Source organism: Herpailurus yagouaroundi, unplaced genomic scaffold (genome assembly GCF_014898765.1).
Source record: "Herpailurus yagouaroundi ecotype Mexico unplaced genomic scaffold, PumYag 185, whole genome shotgun sequence".
NCBI lineage: Eukaryota > Metazoa > Chordata > Mammalia > Carnivora > Felidae > Herpailurus > Herpailurus yagouaroundi.
In genome coordinates, this window is record NW_024412416.1 from 24,442,816 (window position 1) to 24,466,339 (window position 23,524).

The window sequence follows — 23,524 nt, forward strand, 5'->3', positions numbered from 1 at the left end:
AAACATGGATTACCTTCCTGTTTTCATTTGTAATTGGAATTTTATCACCATTTTCCTTTAGATCATACATCATTGGATTACCAAAAAGGTCTGTCTGAGATATCTGGAAAGTGATCATCATGTCATCTTCTACATTCCCTTCATATTCCAGTAAATCTTTTAAACTCTGATATAGGACCTAACAACCAGAAATGACAAATTAGGCTACCACAGAGCTATAAAATATAAGTTAGCATCATTTTTCTTGGGGAAAAAAAATGACAACAAAGACTAAAGAATAGGAAGTATACTTCTTGTCCCTCAAATAGTTTACTCTAAAGAAAGACTGTCAGTCACTGGTATGTACCATCCAGTGCTGAGAAAACCACAGCATCAATTTAGCAATGGATTTCACACTGTGCTCTATGAGTGAACCTCAGGTGTCTCATAGTGAGGGAAGGATTCGAGACAGAAACAACATACTAACTGTAGCCACCAAGTCCCTTATCCAGAGCAGTTCTGATTTCAAGTGGCAATCTCATGTGTTTTAAAAAACAAACAATGTTTAAAAACCCTTTTCTACAGAATCAATTTTACAAAACCTGCTTGCTGAAAGTAATATATAATAAATTTCCTGAGTTTTTAGGTATTCATGGTACTGCAACAGGTTAAAACAACTTTAACTTATTAGGTATAAATATTAACAAGTGAAACTGATTCCAAATGAAAACTGTAGTTTTTTTACATAAATTATAGTTTTGCATTTAAATAAAGCTAAATGATCAAATAAAAAATGCCAGACTTACAGGGTGAGAGTCTCCCAGATCACGAAAAGTTCCTTTTTTCCCCATTAGCTTCCTGTAGACAACCATGGGAAAATGTACATCCAGTATACAGTTATTGTAAATAGCCAGACCCAGCACTATACCAATCAGAGTGAACTGACCCTCAGTTTCAAAAGAGGATGGATTAAACCAAAATAATTTTGTAGATTCATCATATGTGAACATACCTATAAAAAAGGATTTTAAAAAAATACATTACTTTTCTATTTTATTAAATAGACTAATGAACAATACAAACATAAAATAATTACACATGCAAACTTATACATAGTAGGCATACAAAAATTGTTTTTTCTATTACATCAGCACTTGAGAGACCACAGTTCAAATATATGTGATTGTTATAAATTGTGGCAAATGGTAGTATGTCATTTTAAGAAGCCAAGGAAAAAGGAAACAAGTAGCAGGCAATTTTGGCTGCATTTTTCAAAACGGAAAAATGTTCATTAAATTCAATTCTCTAATCTTCTACTAATACAAATAAGAAATTAATTTACTACATCCACTGGTTGATTGAAAATGAATGCAAAACCAAAAGGAAAAAAGCTACCATATTTTTAAAATGTTTCACGTATAAAAACATGTTTAATCTACATGTGCTGTTTTCAAAAACCAATTTTAAATTTCATTAAAGAAAAGTTTTTGTTTTTCCAAAACTGCACAATGATCCTATGAAGTTTTTCTAACTCCTAACGAAGTCAGATGAAGTCAAGTACATAAACTTGAATAAATTTGATAAAGGTAGATTACGTCCAAAATCCAAGGCTATTTAATATACATACACGTTAATTGTGAGCCAGTGAGTAAAACAAAAGTAGTTTGTATTTGTAGCCTTCTTTCAATTTCATATGTTTTTCACTATTCGAAACCCAAGCTTGGAGATTTTTTTTGTAACATTCATCTTAAAAAGTAGGAATGTTTCAGGGCGCCTGAGTGGCTCAGTTGGTTAAGCGTCTGACTTGGGCTCAGGTCATGATCTCATGGTTCGTGGGTTCTAGCTCAGCTTCGGGCTCTGTGCTGGCGGCTGGGAGCCTGGAGCCTGCTTTGGACTCTGTGTCTCCCTCTCTCTCTGCTCCTCCCCCACTCACACTCTCTTTCTCTCTCTCTCTCTCTCTCAAAAATAAACATTAAAAAAACAATTAAAAAGTAGGAATGTTTCGTTTACCTATCTAAAACCATTACTAAGACAGAATTATCTTCTTCCTTTAAACAAACAGAATATCTAAGGAAAGGTTATATGATACTTTAATGAATTTACGATTTTTCTTACTTTACTAAAATGTTTTCAGTTGCTACTGTGCAACTGAATGAAAATATTTTAAGAATTAGGTCTGAAAAGGGCAATTTCCAATAGAACAAACTTTAGAAATCAATTTGGCACATAAATATGTCAATTCATATGATTTTTGAAAGCTTTAAAAATGTTTATTTTCACATTTAGCTTAAGTTAAATACAAAGGAACCGTAAAATGTCCCCTGGATCATAAGAGTACAAAGTAAGCTAGGACGTTTTTCTAATGGAAGTTACAATTCACAAAATAACAGTCTGAAAATCATCCAATTCTTATCTGAATTTCAGTTTAGATCTAAATTTTTTTTACAAGTCTAAGTTACAAGATTCATTGAAGTAAAAAACTTCACTTAGTTATAAATATGGTATGAACAAAGTCAAGAACAGTTGAAAACAATAAATTTGATGAAATCTCACAAATGTATGTCCTTGGTCTCAAGAGCAATAAACTAAATTAATCAGAATATAAATTACACAGGTCATTACTCTCCTGTGTATGAAATGAAGGATAATAATTTTAAGGTTCAAAGTGATCTATTTTGGGCACATTTTTGCCAGGTCCCTGGAAGAAATGCACCATAAAAGGTAGTTCTTATAAAAGATTCTATTTTGGTATATTTAACCAAATATTCCATATTTGGTATTTTTAACCATTTCAATTACTTTACTATCAAGTAGAACTGTTTATGTTTTTTTTCTGAAAGTATTTCTGCATATAATGTAAGTATATTTTATTTACAGCTAATGTTTTACATGTTGAGACACAAAGGAATCCAGAGCAAAGGTTTACCAAACCTGTGAAGCTCATAAATTAATTTTCTATCACAAAAAAGGCATGATTTTATGTGTCTTGGTTTACTTTGAACAAATTATATGCAAATTACACAGCTTTCTGATTATTAATAAACATTAGCTAAAATTATAGTCTTACTTTAACTACATTTATGTCATGAACTCAAAACGTCTATGTCCATTTGCACGTTTGTGTGTATATATGGCCAGCTAAGAACAATAACAGAAAAGTCAATTCAATGTACATACTGACAATCAACAGGCTGTAAGAGCTCAATTCTCAAAGCTTAAAGGAAATGATCTGCATTATTCTATGTCATATTCTTCACAATTCTAAAAGTACCTTTAGCGGAATCCTTTTCCTATGATGGTCATGCATTGTTTTTAAAAGTAAGCAAACCTGGTAACCAAGTAAGTGGTTACATCGCATAAACTGAATCAGTTCAGAATTATCTATCCAAGAAGCTGTTGTCTTTTACCACTTCCACTGTGCCTACTTGTCTACCAGTAAAATTCAAATCCTTCAACTTTCAGACTGAGATATGTAGATCAGTTTTTCCCAAACTGTTCAATGAAAAAACACTTCTGAGAGACAAATGTTATTAAAGGTGGGGTGGAAAAAGGCTTCTGAAGTTCAAAAACTTTGGGAAAGCATAATATTAAGCCTCCTGAAATCCTGTAGTAAATAAACCTAATTAATTTGATACCAGTCAGGGTTTCCAAACTTTGAGCATGATACACTTGTGAGACATTCTCAACATTCTTCAGACAATTGCTGTATGAAACTCTCATTTCAGAAATGCCGTGAGTCTGAAGAATGTTTTCGAATAAAAAGAGCAAAGAAATCCTTCAATTGTTCTAATGTACCATTCTAAAGGGTTTTCAATTTGACTTACCTAAAAGGCAATTTCCTACAGTAAAATATTTGGCTAAGTAATCTAAATAAGAACTTGAATAAATGAGTGATGCACATCACTCCCCCAAACCCAAATTCAGTCATTTTCTGTGATTCTAGGAAATCTATACTGAAACCTACTGTTTACTCTTTGTAACTGAGAATATTTATAAACCTAGGTAAACAAACCCTTAAATCAAAAAGATATGACATCATGATCACATCACTAAAATATTTACCAATATCTGGATTGAAGATTTCCTCCACAACCAGCTGAAAAAATTCTTTGGAAACACCTCCCTCATCAACTCCTTGTTCTCCTTCAAATTCCACATACAACTGTTTCTTCAAGTCTGCAGGATTTTCCATAGCGATCATCTCTAGCTAGTGAGTGAAAAGATAAAGTGAAAAGAAGGTGACTGCCAGTTTAAGGATGAAAGCAAAATAAAAATAAGTAGAAAAAATAAAAACAAGGATTCAGGCTATGGAGCAAATAAAAGATACTGACTTTTGGTTTGTTTTAAATGGAAACAGGAAGCAAACCAGTAAAAAGCCAGTAAAGGCAAAGATTCAGTTTCACAGATAATGGAAAAATAGGACAGAAAAGAAATCGGCATAGAATAATAAAAGAGTTACTTTCTAACTATTGATTTGTCATGAAATTAACATATAGTAGAAAATTAAAATTAGATTTTCTGTTACTTCTGTATAACAAACCTGGGCTCTAAAGGTTAGGACATGGAAAGAAGTCAACACAGCCAAATACATAAGTGACTACTCAAACTAAATCATTTCAGCAAAAACAACAGAGTACAGAAGTTTGACTTCAAGTTTGTTTGCCAGTAAGTCTTTATGTTTAATAGAATAGAAACTAAGGAATTAAGTTTTGTTATCTATTAAGCCATGAATAAAATACTTTCAATTAAGAGAAGAAACATATTGGGTAAATAGGGAGCAGCTTATGGTCTCTTATAGCACTTAATACAAACTGCCACGTCTTGATGGAACCTAAGACATCTTATATATACTTTTTTTTGAAAGCAGATGAGATTTATGCTTGCTTACATCCTTACTTTTAATTTCTTACTAACAGTTACATTTTTCAACTATAAATCTTTACTAGATACTTTTTTGAATCTATAGAATACACAGTAAGTGATCTCAGTCATTAAGAGATTAATCAGAAAATACACACTAAATACTAATGTGAACTATTTATACTTCCAGTTTTTAATGTATTTGAAATTTACTAATAGCATGCCTGACTGATCACCCGCTTTATTTGCTAAATAGACTTAAAATGCCTTCTGGTGGTTAAAAAATTTGAAATTTGCCAAAACAGTATTTACAAGTGTTCAAGTTATTCCAACCATTGCAATTATAATTTTAAAAATGGTTTTGAGCAATGCAAACATCATCAAAACAACTGTACTATAGTCCTCAAGCAATTACTTTAGGTAACAGTACTGGTTTGGACATTCTAGTATGTCTATAGAAAAATAATATCTCAAATTCATGAATCCGGACAGTTGTCCTAGATCAATGTTTTTCAAACTGTCAACTGCCACTCATTAGTGGGCAGCCCAATTCATTTAGTGGTTTAAAATTAACAACGGGAGGAAAGAGAATGTGTTCCACATAGTAATGGCATCAACCATTTTGTGAAACTTTTGTTTCAACTATAAGTATAGACAGATACACATACATGTATGTACCTACGCTATGTAAAGTATCACTTTCCTACTTGGGAATACAGTCAAAAAAGTTTTAAGAACAAAGGCTGAAATAATCTAGATATCTTCAACTTTTGGAGTCTGTGAATTTAGAATCTTTAGCTTTAAGAAATGTCCTGTGTAACAATGGTCTTTAATATTTACCAAAAAAAAATTTATGCCAAGTTTTTAAAGATAATTTATTTTTGTGACAGAGTGTTGTGAATTGAGACAGAATAAATACTCTGTAGTTGTTCCAACTATCACTTAACTTTTAAACTTTAAATTTTAGCAAGCGACTCAGGTAAGCCTGTTTCCTCATCTGCAGAGAAAAAAAAGGGATAGTACTCTTCATACTGCAAAGATGTGAAGGCTTAATAAAAATATACAGAAGAGTTCTAGAGCAGACAATATTACTAAGATAACACATCATGTTGCAACCTTTTAAAACAACTTTGATCTTTGAACATAAGATTCATAATTTGATTTTATAGCCTAGTCCCAAGTTTGAAAGAACCTTGGGGAAAAATAGTTCCAGTTGGAAACCTGCTTCAAGCCACAGAAAATAAAGAATGTTGAGAACTAAATTAGAATTATCAGCTCCAATGTGGTTTACCCATCACGCCAACATCCTATATTGCCATGGAACGCATTCCTAGTTTCCTTCTTCCAGTTCCCACCTGCCTAGGTGTCAAAGGAATATAAGTCAATGTTTATATATATGCCCTTATAACACAAAGACAAATCTGCTTATATCAAAAGTATAATGCATTCTGAGGTGAAAAAACTGATTATCTGCTATTTAAATTATACTTCCTATAGTCCTCTTTATTAACATTCACAAATGAGAGCTGACTCCATTATCAATATGATTGATATCTTTTAAAGGATTCGGTGTCGATTCTACAGGATTCAGAGGCCATGTGTTGTAGTCTTAGTTCCACCTAAGACACCTCATAGGACACTGAAACAAATTTATCTTCATTCCTTTTTTTTTTAAAAGATGTTCCTAATACCTTTTTTTTTTTTTTTTCCTAGAGAGAAAGAGAGAACATGTGAGCAGGGGAGAGGGGCACATGGAGGGAAAGAGAATCTTAAGAAGGTTCCACACTCAGTGCAGAGCTCAACATGGGGCTTGATCCCACAACCCTGGGAACATGACCTAAGCTGAAATCAAGAGTCAGATGCTCAACCAACTGAGCTACCCAGGAGCCCCTAACTTCATTCTTATAAAATATTAAATGTCTGTCTGTCTCCATCAATCTCCACAGTGCTCTCCACCCTGAGTGCCAAAATAATTCAATATAATATTTTATAATTATAATTGTAAACATATAGCTTTCTTTCTTTGCTTTAGTTTCATCTATAAAATGAAAATGATATAATAAAAAATTAATATATGTGAAGCACTAGATGAATTCCCTGTACAACAACGCTTTTGTTATTGTTACTTTTATTTGTACTAAAAATTCTTTCAGGCATGCCTGAAAACCTAACAACCCAGATATTACAGAACAAAAATATTTCAGTAACAACACAAGAATAATATATAGCACTTATGTGCCAGGGCACTATTCTCAGCACTTTACATATATCAATTAACTGCATTTTCACAACAATCTTATGAGGCCAGTAATACTATCAATCCCATTTTACAGATGAAGTCTCCAAAGTCATGAGAGGTTCAATAACTTGCTTTTAGTGTTAGTAAATAGAACAGATTCTAATCCAGAAGGAAGCTTTTAACTATTATGCCTTCCTGCCTCTCTTCAATAACTAGCAATAATCTTTTTTGAAATTGTAAGTGACTTTTATTTTCTTCATGTTTTCTGTATTTTCAATTAGTTTTTACAATAAACATGTATTTCAGAATCAGGATGTAGTCACATGTAAATATGTAAAAAGAATGATTTTAAAAATAGATGGCAACTGAACTCTGCAGGCAAAAATTTCCATTACCTATGTTCTATACTTAATATATATAAGTATTTATATATACTATATACTTAATATATACCTAGGTATATATTAAGTGGTTCTGTAAAATACTTTATCATTTATGTATACATGGGCAGTCTACCTTTAAAAACAATGTTTACTTTTAATTATAGCATAAAATTTGCCAGTTACCATTTGACAAAGGCCATTAAGGGGCTACATTTTTATTTTTCTTAAACACAACCACTTCTGACCCACTGTTCAATCAGAGAATGATTTCAGAACTGAATTGTAAAGGTATACAACTTTCTGTAATAAATACATAGCATTTAAAACAGAATTATGAAAATCAAAAGCTGTCTTGAATACAGGATACTTGGAAATTGAAAGACTAGGTCAGTGAACATTCTGAAAAGGAGTATTTGTATGCATCCTTGAATTGAAATCATTTAGTATACAGACTTGTAGTTTTATAGATAGGTTTTCTTAAAGTAGGGTATATTTTGTATTAATTTAATATGAAGACTAGCAAAATGCGATTACTGGGTTAAAATAAACAACAGACTGGATGTAATAACATCTACCTCTTCCTTATATGACTTCCTCTTCTTACTAAGACTCTTGATTTCATCAATTGTTGGATAAAACGATTTTCAATTTCTGAACTTTTAATTGGCCATGATGATGAAATCCTAGAGAGATCATTTTTTAAAAAAATTGATCTGGTATCAAAGCATTCCCAGAATACCTAGGTAGGATGACATCTTAATATAAAAATATCATACTTGCCAGATGCAAAAGCGTTAAAAGGAAAACCCTATCCTTTAAAATCTTACAGTATTCTGGGCTATTATTATTCATGACAAAGTTATCTTTACCCATAGTTGAAAAAATTCCTTAATGGTATGGATATTTAAGTAGTATTCACATAAAATAGACCTAATTCTTAAGAATGCCTACGTTCTCTAAGAATGGCTGGCTTAAAACAACTTCAGTCAACTTATTAGACTCTATGGTTAAACAGTTTGTTTACACCTTTAAGCTACTGACTGGAGCAAGATCTTTAGATTATTTAAGTATATTTAATTTTTTCATTTATCTATGAACAGATAAAGTGTGTTTGTTTTTTTTTTTTTGTTTTTTTTTTACTATTTTACACATAAAGTTTAGATGTTTCGGTAACAGCCAAATCATTTAATCATATCTGCTTGTGAGACCAGGAACCCTGAGTTCTAACAGTTCCAATCCTGCCATTAATTTATACAGGCCAGAATCTGAGATTCATTTTTCTCACATGTAACAGTAAGGAGTTTCACAAATTTCTTTTTTTTAGATTATTATATGATGCGGAGAATCTATGTAGATCTGCTTCATTCTCCTAATCTCCTTTGAGTACATAAATCAGACATGAAGTTAATTTCCTTTAGAATAAATCTTAAGAAACAATAATCATCATTGCATTAAGCACAATAAAGTGAATGTACAAGATAAAATTAATCATACTCAGAACAGCACAAGATAATCTGATTCTTAAAGCACTGTAGATCAATTGTTAAATAAAAGAATCAGGTTTTATTTAAATAACTAAGGGTGTGTGTCAAGGAAAATACTGGGGGCTGGGTCAGACAGTACTGTTAGAGCCCAGAAAAAAATGAATGATTTTTTTACAGGGGACTGAGCAGAACTAATTGGTAGTAGGGGGCTTTTCATTTGTGCTTATCATATTTATCTGTTCCAGTTCACAGTTTTGGACTTTCCTATCCAGTTCTACTCAGCCATTCCTTTCAGTCTTTAGATCCCCACTCAAAATTCTAGGATTCCCAGAACCAAGAACTTAATCTGAACCAAGTCTCAGACCACTGTCAATCCTATTTCTACACCTGCTATTTTCACCACCTTTTCAAAGACTGCCAGTTTTCCCAGTATGTACTTGTATATAAAAATGGCCTCAATAAATATGTATATATAAACCGTACTAGTTGCTATCTTCCCAAATACTGGTTTGCAGACTGGCTTTATGGGAGTATCTGTGGACATGACCAGAAATATAGATTTCTAGGCTCCACACCAGACTTCCTAATCTGAATCTCTAGAGGGTAGAACCTTTAAATTTTTCTTTTAAACAAATTTCCCATTCTGATGTGAAGACAGTTCAGGGTATGTCATAGATGGCAATACTGTCTTCCATGATACTCATACTCTCCTAACATAATCTAAGATAAAAGTATGAATAAAATTTTATATCCTTTTCCTTTGGGAATGCTTGGTCTAAGAAAAATGACAAAATATCTACTTTTAAAAGAATACACAAATACACAAATGTTATGAGTAAAATACTACAAAAACCTTATGTTAGAATTGTTTTAATTCAAATGAGCTCATAACTATCACTGTACTATTTTCTAAGAAACAATAAAAAATAGTGAAAGTAAGCCCTGGGGAAAACATTCCAGCACCTTACAGGTATGGGAGTAGTTCTTAAATGATTCTGAGATACCTACCTGTGAAAAGGCAGTTAATATTTTACCATATTTCACTGATTCTAAAATTCATTTTTCTGTTTTTGCACTTTAACATCTCTGAAATTATGGATATACCATACAACTGGTAGCATCTCACAACTAACTGGCAGTCTTTTTTTCTTTTTTAGTAGTAATAGTGGGTCCTATAATCAATAGCATTTAAGGTTCAATAAAATAACTGTAAACACTAATTCAGCTGTCACCAAAGATAGTTCCTCTAGAAAAAACTCCAGTTAGGAAATAATCTGCTAGTCTGGTCTGAATTACATGGTATGAGAAGGTGGCAAACATATTTTTCATTTAAAAAAAATCTGAAATTATCAACTGAAGGTACTACCCCTCCCTTTTCCTCCATGACAGTCAGCCTGACAATTAACTGAAAAATAGGACCTAACAGAAAACATACTCAAGACTGTCATGTATGTAGTCACTATTTTCTGGGTCTCATTTGTATACTAAGGAGATGAACTCCAAGCCTCCTTTTAGCTCTTAAAGCCTACAATCCTATAACCTTAATTATTTAATTATTAATACTGAGCTCACCACAAAGTTTCTCATTTCCTCTTTTTCCTGACCCTAAATTAGCAGGCCATAAGAAAGTGGTCAATAGGTTTATTTTGTCTGTCAAACTGACATAGAAGAAAGAATGAGGCTTTAAAAAAGCAAAGTAGATCCTTGAAGAATAAGATGTTAAAACCCATCAGTACTTTTGGGAGTTCAGCTGAGAGGATGTCCTTAAACTACTTTTTGTTGTAAACCTTTTACTTTTTGCTACTAAAATACTATAATTTTTATCATAATCACACATTCTATGAATACTTTTTAAAAAATAGAGCATCAATTAACTGACTCACAAGGCTATTTTGATGATTTTATTTTTCTGGCCCTTCATATTGTTATTAAAAAAGAAAGCAAAAGAAAAAAGGGAAGAGTAAAATTTGCTTAGTATGAATATTTAGAGCCCCTAAGAAGCTTCTCGGTGGTCATGATTCATCTTTACATCTTTACTGCTTAGCAAAATGCCTTACACAGAAGGTTTCTAAATCAAACTGCTTTTGTGGACTGGTAATTTAAGTACAGGTATTATCTAGTGAATCCTAATTTATAACTGGTCAAATTATAATATTCAGGTTTGGTATAATGAAGCAGAACTCACTAAAAAAACCCAATTTCTTAGCATAATTAAAAAGTTCAGTTAATCTTATCCTAACATCTGCTTTAAAAAAGGCCTTATAAACCAAAATGATTGTTTCCTCAAAGTTCTAGATGATAGAATAAAGTAAGTATACAAGTACTTAAACTTTCGTTGATTCTTAGCCTTGCTTTACTAAGGGGGTGGTGGTGGGAAACAAGGCGGGGGAAGGAAAATAAAGTTGGGTAGATTTCTTAGCAGAAGGCAGATAAGGAAGGTGGACAACATTTTTTTTTAAATTCTGGATTGAATCTTATACAGAGTGATTTCACTGCTTTTTAAAAGCCAGGCACAGCTTTTGCTGGAAATAGATGAAAGAATCCCAACTCAAGAAGCCAAACATAAAATGTGTTGTTTTGGGATATGCAGTTCTGCTCTAACAATCGAAATTCATAGAAGACTTCAATGTCCTTTTCACAAAACATCACTCACGCTTTTGTAAGATACCCTACTTTCTGCTAAATTATGTAAAGTTGCTGGCTGCCTGATGATGCGTTGTTAAGTATATTAATTATTTATGTAGCTCAAAACTACAGGAGTAAAATAAAAAGAGCATCAGAAAGCAAGCAACAGTAATTACTCCAAACAATTAATGCCTCTTTCTGCCACTGTTGAAAAACTGCTTGAGTTGTTTAAATAGTGTAGAACTTTTCTTCAATACTAGAAATATATTTGATGTTTTAAAAAACCAATTAACAAACAAAAGAGGCATAAAAATCTCGAAAACTTTTAAGTTTCTGAGGTGTCAAACAACTTTTTCCACTGGTTAAGTTTTATGAATATTCAGATTTAGACAAACCAATTCTAAAGCTAAAATATATTTTAAAATAAATACCACAATTTCCTAGTTGTGTCATGGTTTATCTTCCACTAGTATGGAAGGTTTACTGCATCTTAATTTTAGCTGGCATCAAATTTTACTTAAAGTGGTTAAAAAAAAGAACTAGTAATGATGGGTGTATCTAATATTCTGAATACAATAAAATCCTGCAATAAAGCACCCTATGGCAAATGTAAATTTTGGTACATGATTGGCAACTGGTTTCTGTCTTCTGAACAGGCCTGCACTCTTACTTAAATGGGGGCAGTAAAATTCTTATTTTCTGCTGCGGGAAGGAATGAACAAAAGGCAACAATCTGGAGATACAGGAAGTTAGAAGGTGGGTACTTGTATTCCCAATATTCTCCTAGCTCAATCTCCCTGGATTGGGTTTATGAAACAAGGCACCATTAATTTCAAGAAATCCTGGAACAGCTGCTGTTTTCCTAGAAGTTCCAACAAACTCCAAGACCCAGAGTAGTTCATACAGATTATTTAAGTGGTTAAGAAAATACCACAATCAGGCAGTGCCATTCAGGGGCATTATGAGTGACCCAGCAGGAACTCTTACCAGCAACTCACGCTAAAGTGTCTAGATCACTTCAACTTCACAATAACCCAACTCTAAACTTTATGTTTAGAGTTTGTGAATTTTTGAATACCACTTATTATTCTATGGTATGATTTTATTGTACCACTCTTCCCAGTTAAGGCTTGACATTCATACTTATTACTGTCTCCACATTCCCCTTGTTCTTGTGTTCTAGTCTTTTCCCAACATCCACTTGTCTTCTGAATAGAGAAAAAACTTTTGGGGTTAGTTGTCGATATTTTGAAAATCTTTTTCAAAGACAAAGTGATCATTATTTAAGACAACCAATAGTTTGTGGGACGCATTTATAAATTTGGACAGGAATAACAAAAGTATAATATTTACATTTATAATACAAAATGTCCATGTGTTCCTAAACCATGTAATACATTTTTTTCAGAGTCACTTATAAAATGAATTCACTGAACTGTATTACAATCTCCCAGCATTAGGTATGTATTCTAGTACTAATTTTTAAGCATTAGCCCAACTTACCCGGACAAGTGCATCATCTATGATATGGTCACGTCTGACTTTGAGTCTCAAATATGGATTCAACTGCTGTCCTTGAACTAAGCTGTAGAGAACAGTGATTCTTCGTTCACTGTACATGCGAATTCTATTGTCATAATATAATCCCAAATTCTTTGTGACAGCATTCAATATAAAGGGACACGTCATGAAAGAGAATTTGTTCTCTGTTTCTACTTTGAAAAAAGTATAGTCTTTATCCATTTCTAGAACATCATTCAGTGGTTCATTAATAAACTCTTCAAAAGGGATAAGTGGTTTTCGACAGTCCAGAGTTTTAACACCAAGTTCAGTTTCCAGTGGGTCCACTCGAGGACCTTTCTTGTTTCTTCTTTCCTCTCCCAAAAGCTCCTGAAGTGTCAATTCACTTGACTCAGGGATGGGCTCTTCATCATCTTCTTCATTATGATTTGTGTCCACTTCCCCACCCACTACATTTGCATAGTAAACCATTTTCAAGCACTTTGAAGCAGCAACAATAGCATCATCATCATTCACTAGATTGCGACTGTTAAATTCATTGCTTATGACCTTGTAAGTAATAAGTTGCTGAAATGTTTCCATCATTCTGCGAATCTGGTCTGCACTGTATTTAGACCACAGTCTAACCAATTTTCCTTGGGCTGCAAGGGGTAGCTTACTCATTGCTTTGCAAAATAATGGCAAAGCCATTTCCAGATATTCAGGACTGTGGAGATTTCTATTCTCCATTACAATAATGAATAAATTCAGATAATTAGGATCTCGAGAGTATACATTGTGATATGTCAAGTCACATTCCACATTAGGTGACAAATATACAAGTGCATTGAGAAAAGCAGTTTCTATTTTTTCATTAGAGAGTAATCTGGTGTAGACCCTTCTAATGGCCTCAATATCCACAGACACATCATCAGGGCCTAATTTTTGTAAGTTGTTATCTCCTTGTGAACTATCACTTATCCTTGAAGAAGATGCTTCTGAATCTTCTTCCATAGCAGCAGCAGCAGAACATGCAGCTTTTTCCTTTTCATCCTCATCTTTGTCTTCATCCTTTCCTTGAAGAGATTTCAGTTCTTCCTTGGTGTGTTGCTTGACTTTCCGAAAGCTCTGTACCAATGCCTCAGCACTAGAAAAAACTCTTCCAATAACACGGATTAAAGGGGAATAATCCTCTCTCTCTCTACATAATTCAAGAATTTCATATACCGTATCTTCTGTTAGGTAAGTCACATCTAGAAAATTAAAGAAAAAAGGAGAACATTTATTTTTTAAGTATGTTTACTTTGTCTTAATAAGTTCTAGTGAAAAGTAAAATAGCCAAAACATTTTGTACTCAATACCATTTATGATGTACAGCTCTTTTAAAATGTATCTAATACTTAGATTCAACAAAATATATTTTATCTATTTCTTTCCATGAAATAACAGAAACAACCTCACCCATTCTTTTACATTCTTTCATTAATACACAGCATTTAATGAGTTTAAACTCTTTTCATAATCACAGTAGACTACAGCTTTAATTTGTAAATATGTGAACCAAGCCATCATGTGATTTGACTCATCACACCTCTTTACAACCTCACTTTAGAGAAGAAACACTGTTCTTCTGAGAGGTTTCTTCCTTATTTCACTACTCTGTTCTCAAAAGACTGAGAAGGCAAGAAAGGTTCCTTCAGTATTCTCTTTGATAAACCACCCTTGTCTTACTTTTGTATTATCTGAAAATCAAACTGGTTCCTTTGGAGTCTTCATTTTTAGCTTTTTTGCAGGGTGGTTATTCTGTGGGTGATTGACAAGAATTAATACACCGTTTCTCATAAAACCTGAAGTTGACAAACACTGCCATCTGCAGCCAGGAATCAGGTTGCAACAAACCTTACAGAGTAACAGGAAATAGTTACGGGGTCAAGCCAAGGCTTTTCCTTCTGGCTAATGGGGTGATGCTCCCAGAATGCTCTGGAAGCTATGTGTTAAAAGTAATAATGTCACTACAGCTGCATTTCTGAATGACTGTGTGAAGCAGAATTTTGCCAACCTAGAATATCATGGCTGTCAGATGAGCTAGAAATAAATTTCCACTTTGTTTAATAAGCTAGTGCTCTTTCTAGTATCTACTTAATACTGCAGTCTAGTTGATCCTTACTTAATACAGAAAGAAGCTTTTCAGCTTTTTCCATCTTGCCTTCAGAGTCTTTAAAACACCAGTAATGACTGTCCCTCTAAATTAAGCTTAATCTTTCTTGGTACTTTTCTTGTATATATAAAAATTTTATAAGGAAGATAAGCTGTTTTTGCACTTAGTTACCATTGTTTTTGCTGTCTGTAGTACTTAAATCCAAGGTAGTTTTAGTATGTTTTTCTATTATATCCGTTCTCCCCCATTAAGAAATAACCCTATAAGAGGCAAAAATGACAGGAGGCAAGGAAAAGCCAGACCAAATATCAATTTATTACACATTTTCAGAATTACAGTAATGTTAATAAATTGAAATTCAAATGAAATCAAAGAAGAAACAAAAAGAACATTTCAAGAATTTTGGAGATAAAAATCTCTGGAGACAGGGACTACTGCTGTGGTGAAAGTCTGTAGCAGTTTGCTGGCATGCATCTTACTTCCTCTCACATCTGTCTATAAATAGTAACTTAGACCTCCATTATCACCTTTTCAAATATTTTTATATTTGCCATTATTCTCTTTCAGACAAAACCAGATAAACATATGGCTCTCATTCTCTTCACCAACAAAAATTAAATCTGTACATATATCCCCTTGAGAGGAATGAAGAATAAGTCTGGAGATTATAGAATGCATAAGCTTAATTAAAAGGGAACCCCAATGGATGAAACACATTAGAACAACAAAGAAAACTCCAAGTGTGTTCCCTCTCTTATGCTTTGTTTACTCAAACACACAAAAAAGAATATTAACATGCTCTTTTCTAAAATTCTAAGTTGTCATCTATTTAAATGTTAATTTATTTCATGCAGTTTAATCTGAGCTTTCATAATGCTTGACTTTTTCACAGCACTGAGTGCAGTGATTAAGAGGAAACCATGTAAAACATTCCATTCAACTCCATCTCAACGCTTGGGGATATTAGACAATTGACAACTCACAGATTCAACACATCAAATAATAGAACTCCCTGGTACTTACCATGAATTTCAATTTAAAAAAGGAAAAAAAAACATTTTAAAAATTAAAATTAGCTTAGCTATAAATGTACTCAATTCTCATGATCTACCATCAAAACAAAAGCAAAAAAAAAAAAACAAACCCACACTTCATTTTCTCACTTATAATCTGAGATAGGCTAAATAATCACAAAATTGCACCTTACCAAAGCTGCGAAATCTACCTTGACAACACTATTTTTTCACTTATGACTTGCATGAATATCAGGTTAACTGGGGATAACAATAAATTGTTTTTGTTTTTTTTTTTTTAATTTTTTTTTTCAACGTTTATTTATTTTTGGGACAGAGAGAGACAGAGCATGAACGGGGGAGGGGCAGAGAGAGAGGGAGTCACAGAATCGGAAGCAGGCTCCAGGCTCTGAGCCATCAGCCCAGAGCCCGACGCGGGGCTTGAACTCACGGACCGCGAGATCGTGACCTGGCTGAAGTCGGACGCTTAACCGACTGCGCCACCCAGGCGCCCCATAAATTGTTTTTTAAAGGTCAAACAAGAACACAAATGACTTGTATTACAAATAAAAATAAGGAAATAAAAATATTCTGATCCTACAAACAACTTCATTAATAAAAGAGGTGGAAATATCCTTTAAACATTAGATAAATAAATTTCACTTTAAAAATCAACTCTATGACCTGTTGTAATAGCTAAAGGAAGAATGAACTCTCTGGGCAAAGATAACTCAAAAGCTTGAAAGCTTCATGTTATCTGTGTGTATAAATGTGTTTTTGTGATCCCTAATGACTATCACATGTCTGGTATTATTTAAAATACTCAAATGTTGGTAGACAGGTAAGGCTAACCAATAACTAAAAGGATATGAAACTATTAATGACTGACTAGTGTACGTCATTCTCAACTGATTATAAAGATGTCATTCAATGCTGGATAGTACACTCAAGAGTTTTGTGCCCTGAGTTATACTAGTTTAGTTTACATGAATATGTCAACTTAAATTAAAAAAAAATTTTTTTTTTTAATGTTTATTTATTTTTGAGACAGAGAGAGACAGAGCATGAATGGGAGAGGGCCAGAGAGGGAGGGAGACACAGAATCGGAAGCAGGCTCCAGGCTCTGAGTTGTCAGCACAGAGCCCGACGCGGGGCTCGAACTCACGGACCGTGAGATCATGACCTGAGCCGAAGTCGGACGCCCAACCGACTGAGCTACCCAGGTGCCCCGTTAACTTAAATTTTCTACTGAGATTATTTCTAACTCCAAATTAGAATTATTAATCATTCTGTATCTAAAAGGTGATCTTCTGAAACTGTGGTCTTCTCTAAACATGCTGTCATAACAGAAACTGTAAAAACTAAACACTTAGTATTCCAATCTTCATTTATATCTGGAGAATAGCATGTGACACAGGTCTGCCAATTACCTAAGTGGAAGTCTACTGGTGAACTTCTGATGGCTAATTTTCCTGATAAATAGGGGCAGCTATGATTAACTCACGTTGTGAGTACAACAAAAATCTCCTAATTTTTAGTAGTAGATATACTAATACACCTATAGTTTCCTTTATGGGTTTTAACTCTTTAAGAGTTAATCCTCAGGTTTGTTCCAGGATACATAGGAGTGCTTTTCGAAAGTTTCCATTAGGCTACTTTGTTTACACAAAGAAAGTTAAAAAGCAAAAAAAAAAAGAGTTTGTGTTATTTTGTGTTAAGAGAGAGGTTATTTTTTGGGTAAGAGAACCTCAAAATTTTTTCTATAGAAACTAATGATAATCACTTCTTCACTTATTATATGCCATTTTGGCTCATGAAAGGTTTCATAAGAATGCTCTATTTTCAGATAGTGGGGAATTCTGCTTAACATCAGTAATCTCTTCCTGAAAAGTATGAAACTGTTAACTGGAAGCTTATTTCCCATTATTTCCATTGGAAACAAAATTTAACATCTTACAAGACAAAACAAAACCCCTATCTAATTTCCTAAAATGTAACCAAAACAGAATACCTATTATAACTACCTTGCTAGGACCTAAAAACTCTGCTTCCTATTCATCAAATCATAAACTTATTAACAAAGAGTTGTTTTGCATGCAGTAACATGAACTATCTTAAGGGACAGCAACATTCTAGACCCACACACCCTTTTTGTTGACATGCTGTTCAGAACATCTTCAAGTGAATCAGACATTCTACTAATTCTATATAATGTATAATATAAAATGTATCAATTTCCCTACACAGAGTTTTGTTTAAAATGTTGAACTGAGGGGACACCTGTGGCTCAGTAGGTTAAGCCTCTGACTTTTCAGCTCAGGTCAGGATCTCGTGATCCCGGGTTCGAGCCCCCTCATCGGGCTCTGTGATGACAGCTCAGAGCCTGGAGCTTGCTTCAGATTCTGTGTCTCCCTTTCTCTATCCCTCCCCTGTTTGTACTCTTTCTCTCTCAAAAATAAACGTTTAAAAAAATTAAAAATTAAAAAAAAATTTTAAACTGAACTGTTTTTCAGACATAAATTAGTTAAAAAAATTATAATTAGAGATATAAGCATTCACAATGTTTAAAAAGAGATGCTCTACTAAGAAAATGTTAAATGAAAGAACATTCCCATAGGGTATACCAGTATATTTTGTAATAAATAGATGTGTGTTCCTGAAAATACATTCTGTAAAATTTTATACTTAAGAAAATTTTTATACAAAAACAGAGTTTGGGGCAAACTACTAAATATGTATAGAACTAACAAATATAATTAACAATAAAAAGTACTAGTGTAGTTAATGCATTTGTAATTCCTCATAGAAAAAAATATTGTAGGAAATATAGAAAGTTGCAGAAAAAAGGGAGGAGCAGCAGAGAGAGTAACGTATTGGGAGAAAGTACAAGGAATTGATAAATTACATAGACGAGCAAAAACAGGGATAAACATTCAATAACACCTACAATGAAACACATAACCAAAAAGATGTGTCCATCTGCCCTGTACCATAATCCCCATGGCTAGCTGTATTCAACTGCACCAGCACATTTACATTTAGTAATTGCTACTCTGTGGTGCACACTTAATGGGGAAATGGGTATGGGGGGTCTGGGTGGCTCAGTCAGTTAAGTGTCCGACTTGGGCTCAGGTCATGATCTCGTGGTTCATGCGTTCGAGCTCCATGTTGGGCTCTGTGCTGACAGCTCAGGGCCTAGAGCCTGCTTTGGATTCTGTGTCTCCCTCTCTCTCTGTTCCTCCCCAACCTGTGCTCACTTGCTCGCTCTCTCTCTCTCAAAAATAAACATTAAAAAATTTTTTTTTCTAAATGGGGAAATGGGTATAATGGAGTCAATGCAACTTCCACATTGTACACACTGACAACATTCACCTACTTATTCACACTGTGTGAGCTAATTCATGTAAGAACCATGCATTTAGGAGCAATAAAGTGGTATAAAGTTATGAAATTAGTTATACTATGAAATTAGACTAAAAGATATAATACAATTCCATATCACCAATTAAACTTGCATTCAAATCATGTTACTGAAAACTTTTGAGGTGTTCTCCAACTTACACGTCTTAAACAAAAAGCTTCCTTTTTTTAAAAAAAATTTTTTTTTTCAACGTTTATTTTTGGGACAGAGAGAGACAGAGCATGAACGGGGGAGGGGCAGAGAGATAGGGGGACACAGAATCGGAAACAGGCTCCAGGCTCTGAGCCATCAGCCCAGAGCCTGACGCGGGGCTCAAACTCACGGACCGCGAGATCGTGACCTGGGTGAAGTCGGACGCTTAACCGACTGCGCCACCCAGGCGCCCCCAAAAAGCTTCCTTTTTAAAAATACCTCTGGTAGGTATTATGCACACTGTCAGTTATTTAGAAATTCAACTACTTTGTTACTAACATTGATTATCTTCACTGAGGAAAAGAAAGCTTGGATTTGAAGGTTAAAAAAAATTTTTCTTTAAACAATTTTGGAATACAGGATCATTTAGAAAACAAAGGCTTGGGTAAAGAGTGCCATTAATAAGTAGGTGATGATTCTTGGCAGCATGAGTGTACCAAATCCCGAGAAGAAGCTGAGCAGGATATGGGAAGAATATTAGAAAGAAAAACTGAATTATTTCTCAAGTAACAGCTACAAAATTTTGCTGTGCCCTCAGAAATGGAAAAGACTGCCACCACTTCTTTCTGCTTCTTTCACCTAATAGTGCTCAGGTTCCACAATTCATTCCAGATATTCAGTCCAGCTATTTGATAATTTCATTAGATTCTATAGCCTAGTTTAGGAGACTACTACTTAGGAAAAATGTTCAAAAGTTCCAATCAATCTATTAAAGAAACTTTTGGAATTTAATCTGCTTCTCATTAGAGACCATTAGAACTATAAAATGCAGTCAAATAATTAGTTCAATTATTAGTTTGTCCTTTGCCACAATAAATATATATATATATATACAGTGGTAAATAAATACCACTATACTAATACATCTTAATGTCACACAATTAGACAAAACAAGTAAGAACCTCACAAATTATTTAAATCTCCAATCTGGTTTTTCAGTCAAAAGTTCCCAAAAATAGAACATCTTACCTCTAAAATCATCTCTTGCTCCTTGTCCTTCCTTCTTGTTCATTTTTATGTCAGAGCAGGAGTTGTTAGGGGCACCTTTCGAGTTTTCAAGGTAAGCTGAGCTTGCTCCTTTCTTGGAGGGATGAGGATCACAGAGTTTTGCATTAATCTTATAAAGCTCGAGGGCTTTAATAGCTGCTGCATTGTTATCCATACGAAGAAAAGTTGGACAGGAAGCACAAAACTCATTCGTGCAGGCCTCATTTCCACAGCCCTCAGTTAACTGGTGGTAGTAGCGTTCTATTAGATGCTTTGCAGCTGCTCGCTTCCTGTGGCAAACATTCAAACAATGAGCACAGTGATTAAGATTAGTATAGCTCTCATGTAAAAAGCTCAACAGATCATAAGGCAAGGCAAGTTAGTCAAGCACTGAAGTAAAAAACTGGCAAATTAAGATGAGGTTTAGAAAATGGAGATCCACTATTTACATAAATAAAACTTTTAACTAGATAAATGCTAAGATACTATGATAAAGAACAGCAGGGACACCTGGGTGGCTCAGTCGGTTAAGCATCTGACTTTGGCTCAGGTGAGGATCTCACGGTTCGTGGGTTCGAGCCCCACGTCGGGTTCTGTGCGGACAGCTCAGAGCCTGGTGCCTGCTTCGGATTCTGTGTCTCCCTCTCTCTCTCTGCCCTTCCCCCATTCACACTCTGTCTCTGTGTCTCTCAAAAATGAATAAACATTAAAAAAAATTAAAAAAAAAAAAAAGAACAGCAATATTTATCAAAATCGTTTTAATAGATTATGCTTTTCTTTGGCTTAAAAAAGTGTGTGGGGGGGACTTTATTCGATGGTATATATGCTTAAACTGTTTAGCACAACGGATGAAAATCAGAAGGTTTATGGCCAAGAGTTTTGTATTTTATCACTTTAAACAACTGACATTAAGAAAATAAGAGTCTAGTTAAAAGTATCAATCCAGCTTTCCTTTATATAATTACTATTTTAACAATTTATAAATACTAGATTAATAGTTAACAAAGAACTTCTATCTGGAACAAAAAAGTTTTTTCCTCCAATTATCTACCATATGAGGGATTTAAAAATAACCTATAAATGAAATAGCCAAAACTGTGTTATACTCCAAGAAAATGATTCTGAGCATACAATCCTGAACCCAAAACATGTCCTTGAACTTGCTCCTTAATCCCATGTCACAGAAACCTAGAATATTTTAAGTTCCCGTAGGGCAAAATTTTATGTTCCATTTACTTGTGAAGTTAAAGTATGTAGATTAACATTCTTAACTGGCTGTTCCAGCAGAGCTTCCAAAGATACTGAGGAAGAGATTATTTCATCAAGCAAGGAGCTGGACTACAATATCTATCTCTATGGTTTATTCAACTCTAAGATCTATGCTTGTACTGTCTGATGATGTGAGATTACCATAATTTAAGGAAAGCAGTCTACATCCAAAGAAACAGAATTCACAGCTATTCCTTTTGGTCTCAAATTCACATGCATGGGAATAAAAACTACAAGTAATCAAAACCATAAAAAAAAGAAATTACCTAACTCTCAAAATGTTCCTACAATTACCTTACTAACATGTAAGACTAAATGGCAAAGGACAGTAGGGTTCACATTTTGTTAATTGTGAGATACCTCTTGTTCATCATGAGAAACTGAACAACAAGGCAAATGAACAGTAGATAAGGGACATACTAATTAAGTCGAATTCTGTCTCAAAAGTAGGACTTAGTCCCTAAACTAAGTGACAAAGACTAGCACAATTAACTCTTGAACAATGTTGGCATTAGTGGTGCAAACACTTTGCAGAGTTAAAATCTGCAAGTAACTTTAGATGCTCTCATAACTTAACTACAAACAGCCTACTATTGACCAGAAGCCTTACCAATAATATAAAGAAGTGATTAACACATATTTTGTATGTTACATGTATTATATATTTTTACATTAATGTAAGCTAGAGAAAATAAAATATTAAGAAAATCGTAAGAATACATTTACAGTCAATATGTGAGTTTAAAAAAACCCTCATGTAAGTGAATGCAGTTCAAACCTACGTTGTTCAAGGGTCAACTGTAACTCAAAAACACTCATTTTGATGCATCTATTTTTTAAATGTGCCATGCAAATTAATGCATACAGAGAAAGAAGACAAACGTAAAACACACACTTAAAATTTTCATCAGCAGCACTTAGTTATTTTAGATGTAGCTACAAACAATCCAACTTTTGAAAATTAAAGATTATGCCAGATATGTCACTATGCAAAATATTAAAGTGACATGTAAAGAGAAATATAGCCTCAAGAAGATTTATACCACCATCTCCCAAAATATAGTAGCTTTCCCTAGTGAAAATGTAAATAGGTATGTATGTATTTCTATTCTGGAGGAAAATTATTGACACAAAGTTAAAAATGAAAAATCAGAAATCAAGTGAAATTAACTGGAAAACTGCAAAAATGCATTGTTTCTGTGAAATTTGGAAAAAATGAAATGCCCATTTACATAATATGGGATTACTTAAATGAACTGCAACAATTCACATAATGGAATAAATGAAATTACCAAGATCTGAATTTGGCAAGGAATAGTCTTCTTCATTCATCACTAATTGACAAAAGTCAGTTACAAAGTTTTAAGTTTAAGATGAGGCCACTTTTATTTCAAAGTGTTAACAGTCATTTTCT

General features: G+C 33.6%; 1 protein-coding gene across 5 annotated transcripts in view; it reads right to left on the reverse strand.

The window, feature by feature from the left end:
- UBE3A (ubiquitin protein ligase E3A) overlaps nucleotides 1-23,524 on the reverse strand; it is a 91,751-nt gene that overhangs the window by 18,992 nt on the left and 49,235 nt on the right. For all 5 annotated transcript variants that reach the window (XM_040493875.1, XM_040493876.1, XM_040493874.1 and 2 more), the window contains 5 exons: nucleotides 20,824-21,131; nucleotides 13,074-14,323; nucleotides 4,042-4,186; nucleotides 786-991; nucleotides 14-178 (listed from right to left, as the gene is read on the reverse strand). In XM_040493875.1, the coding sequence (XP_040349809.1) occupies nucleotides 14-178; nucleotides 786-991; nucleotides 4,042-4,186; nucleotides 13,074-14,323; nucleotides 20,824-21,131 (2,074 nt within the window). The remainder of the gene's footprint in view (nucleotides 1-13; nucleotides 179-785; nucleotides 992-4,041; nucleotides 4,187-13,073; nucleotides 14,324-20,823; nucleotides 21,132-23,524) is intronic.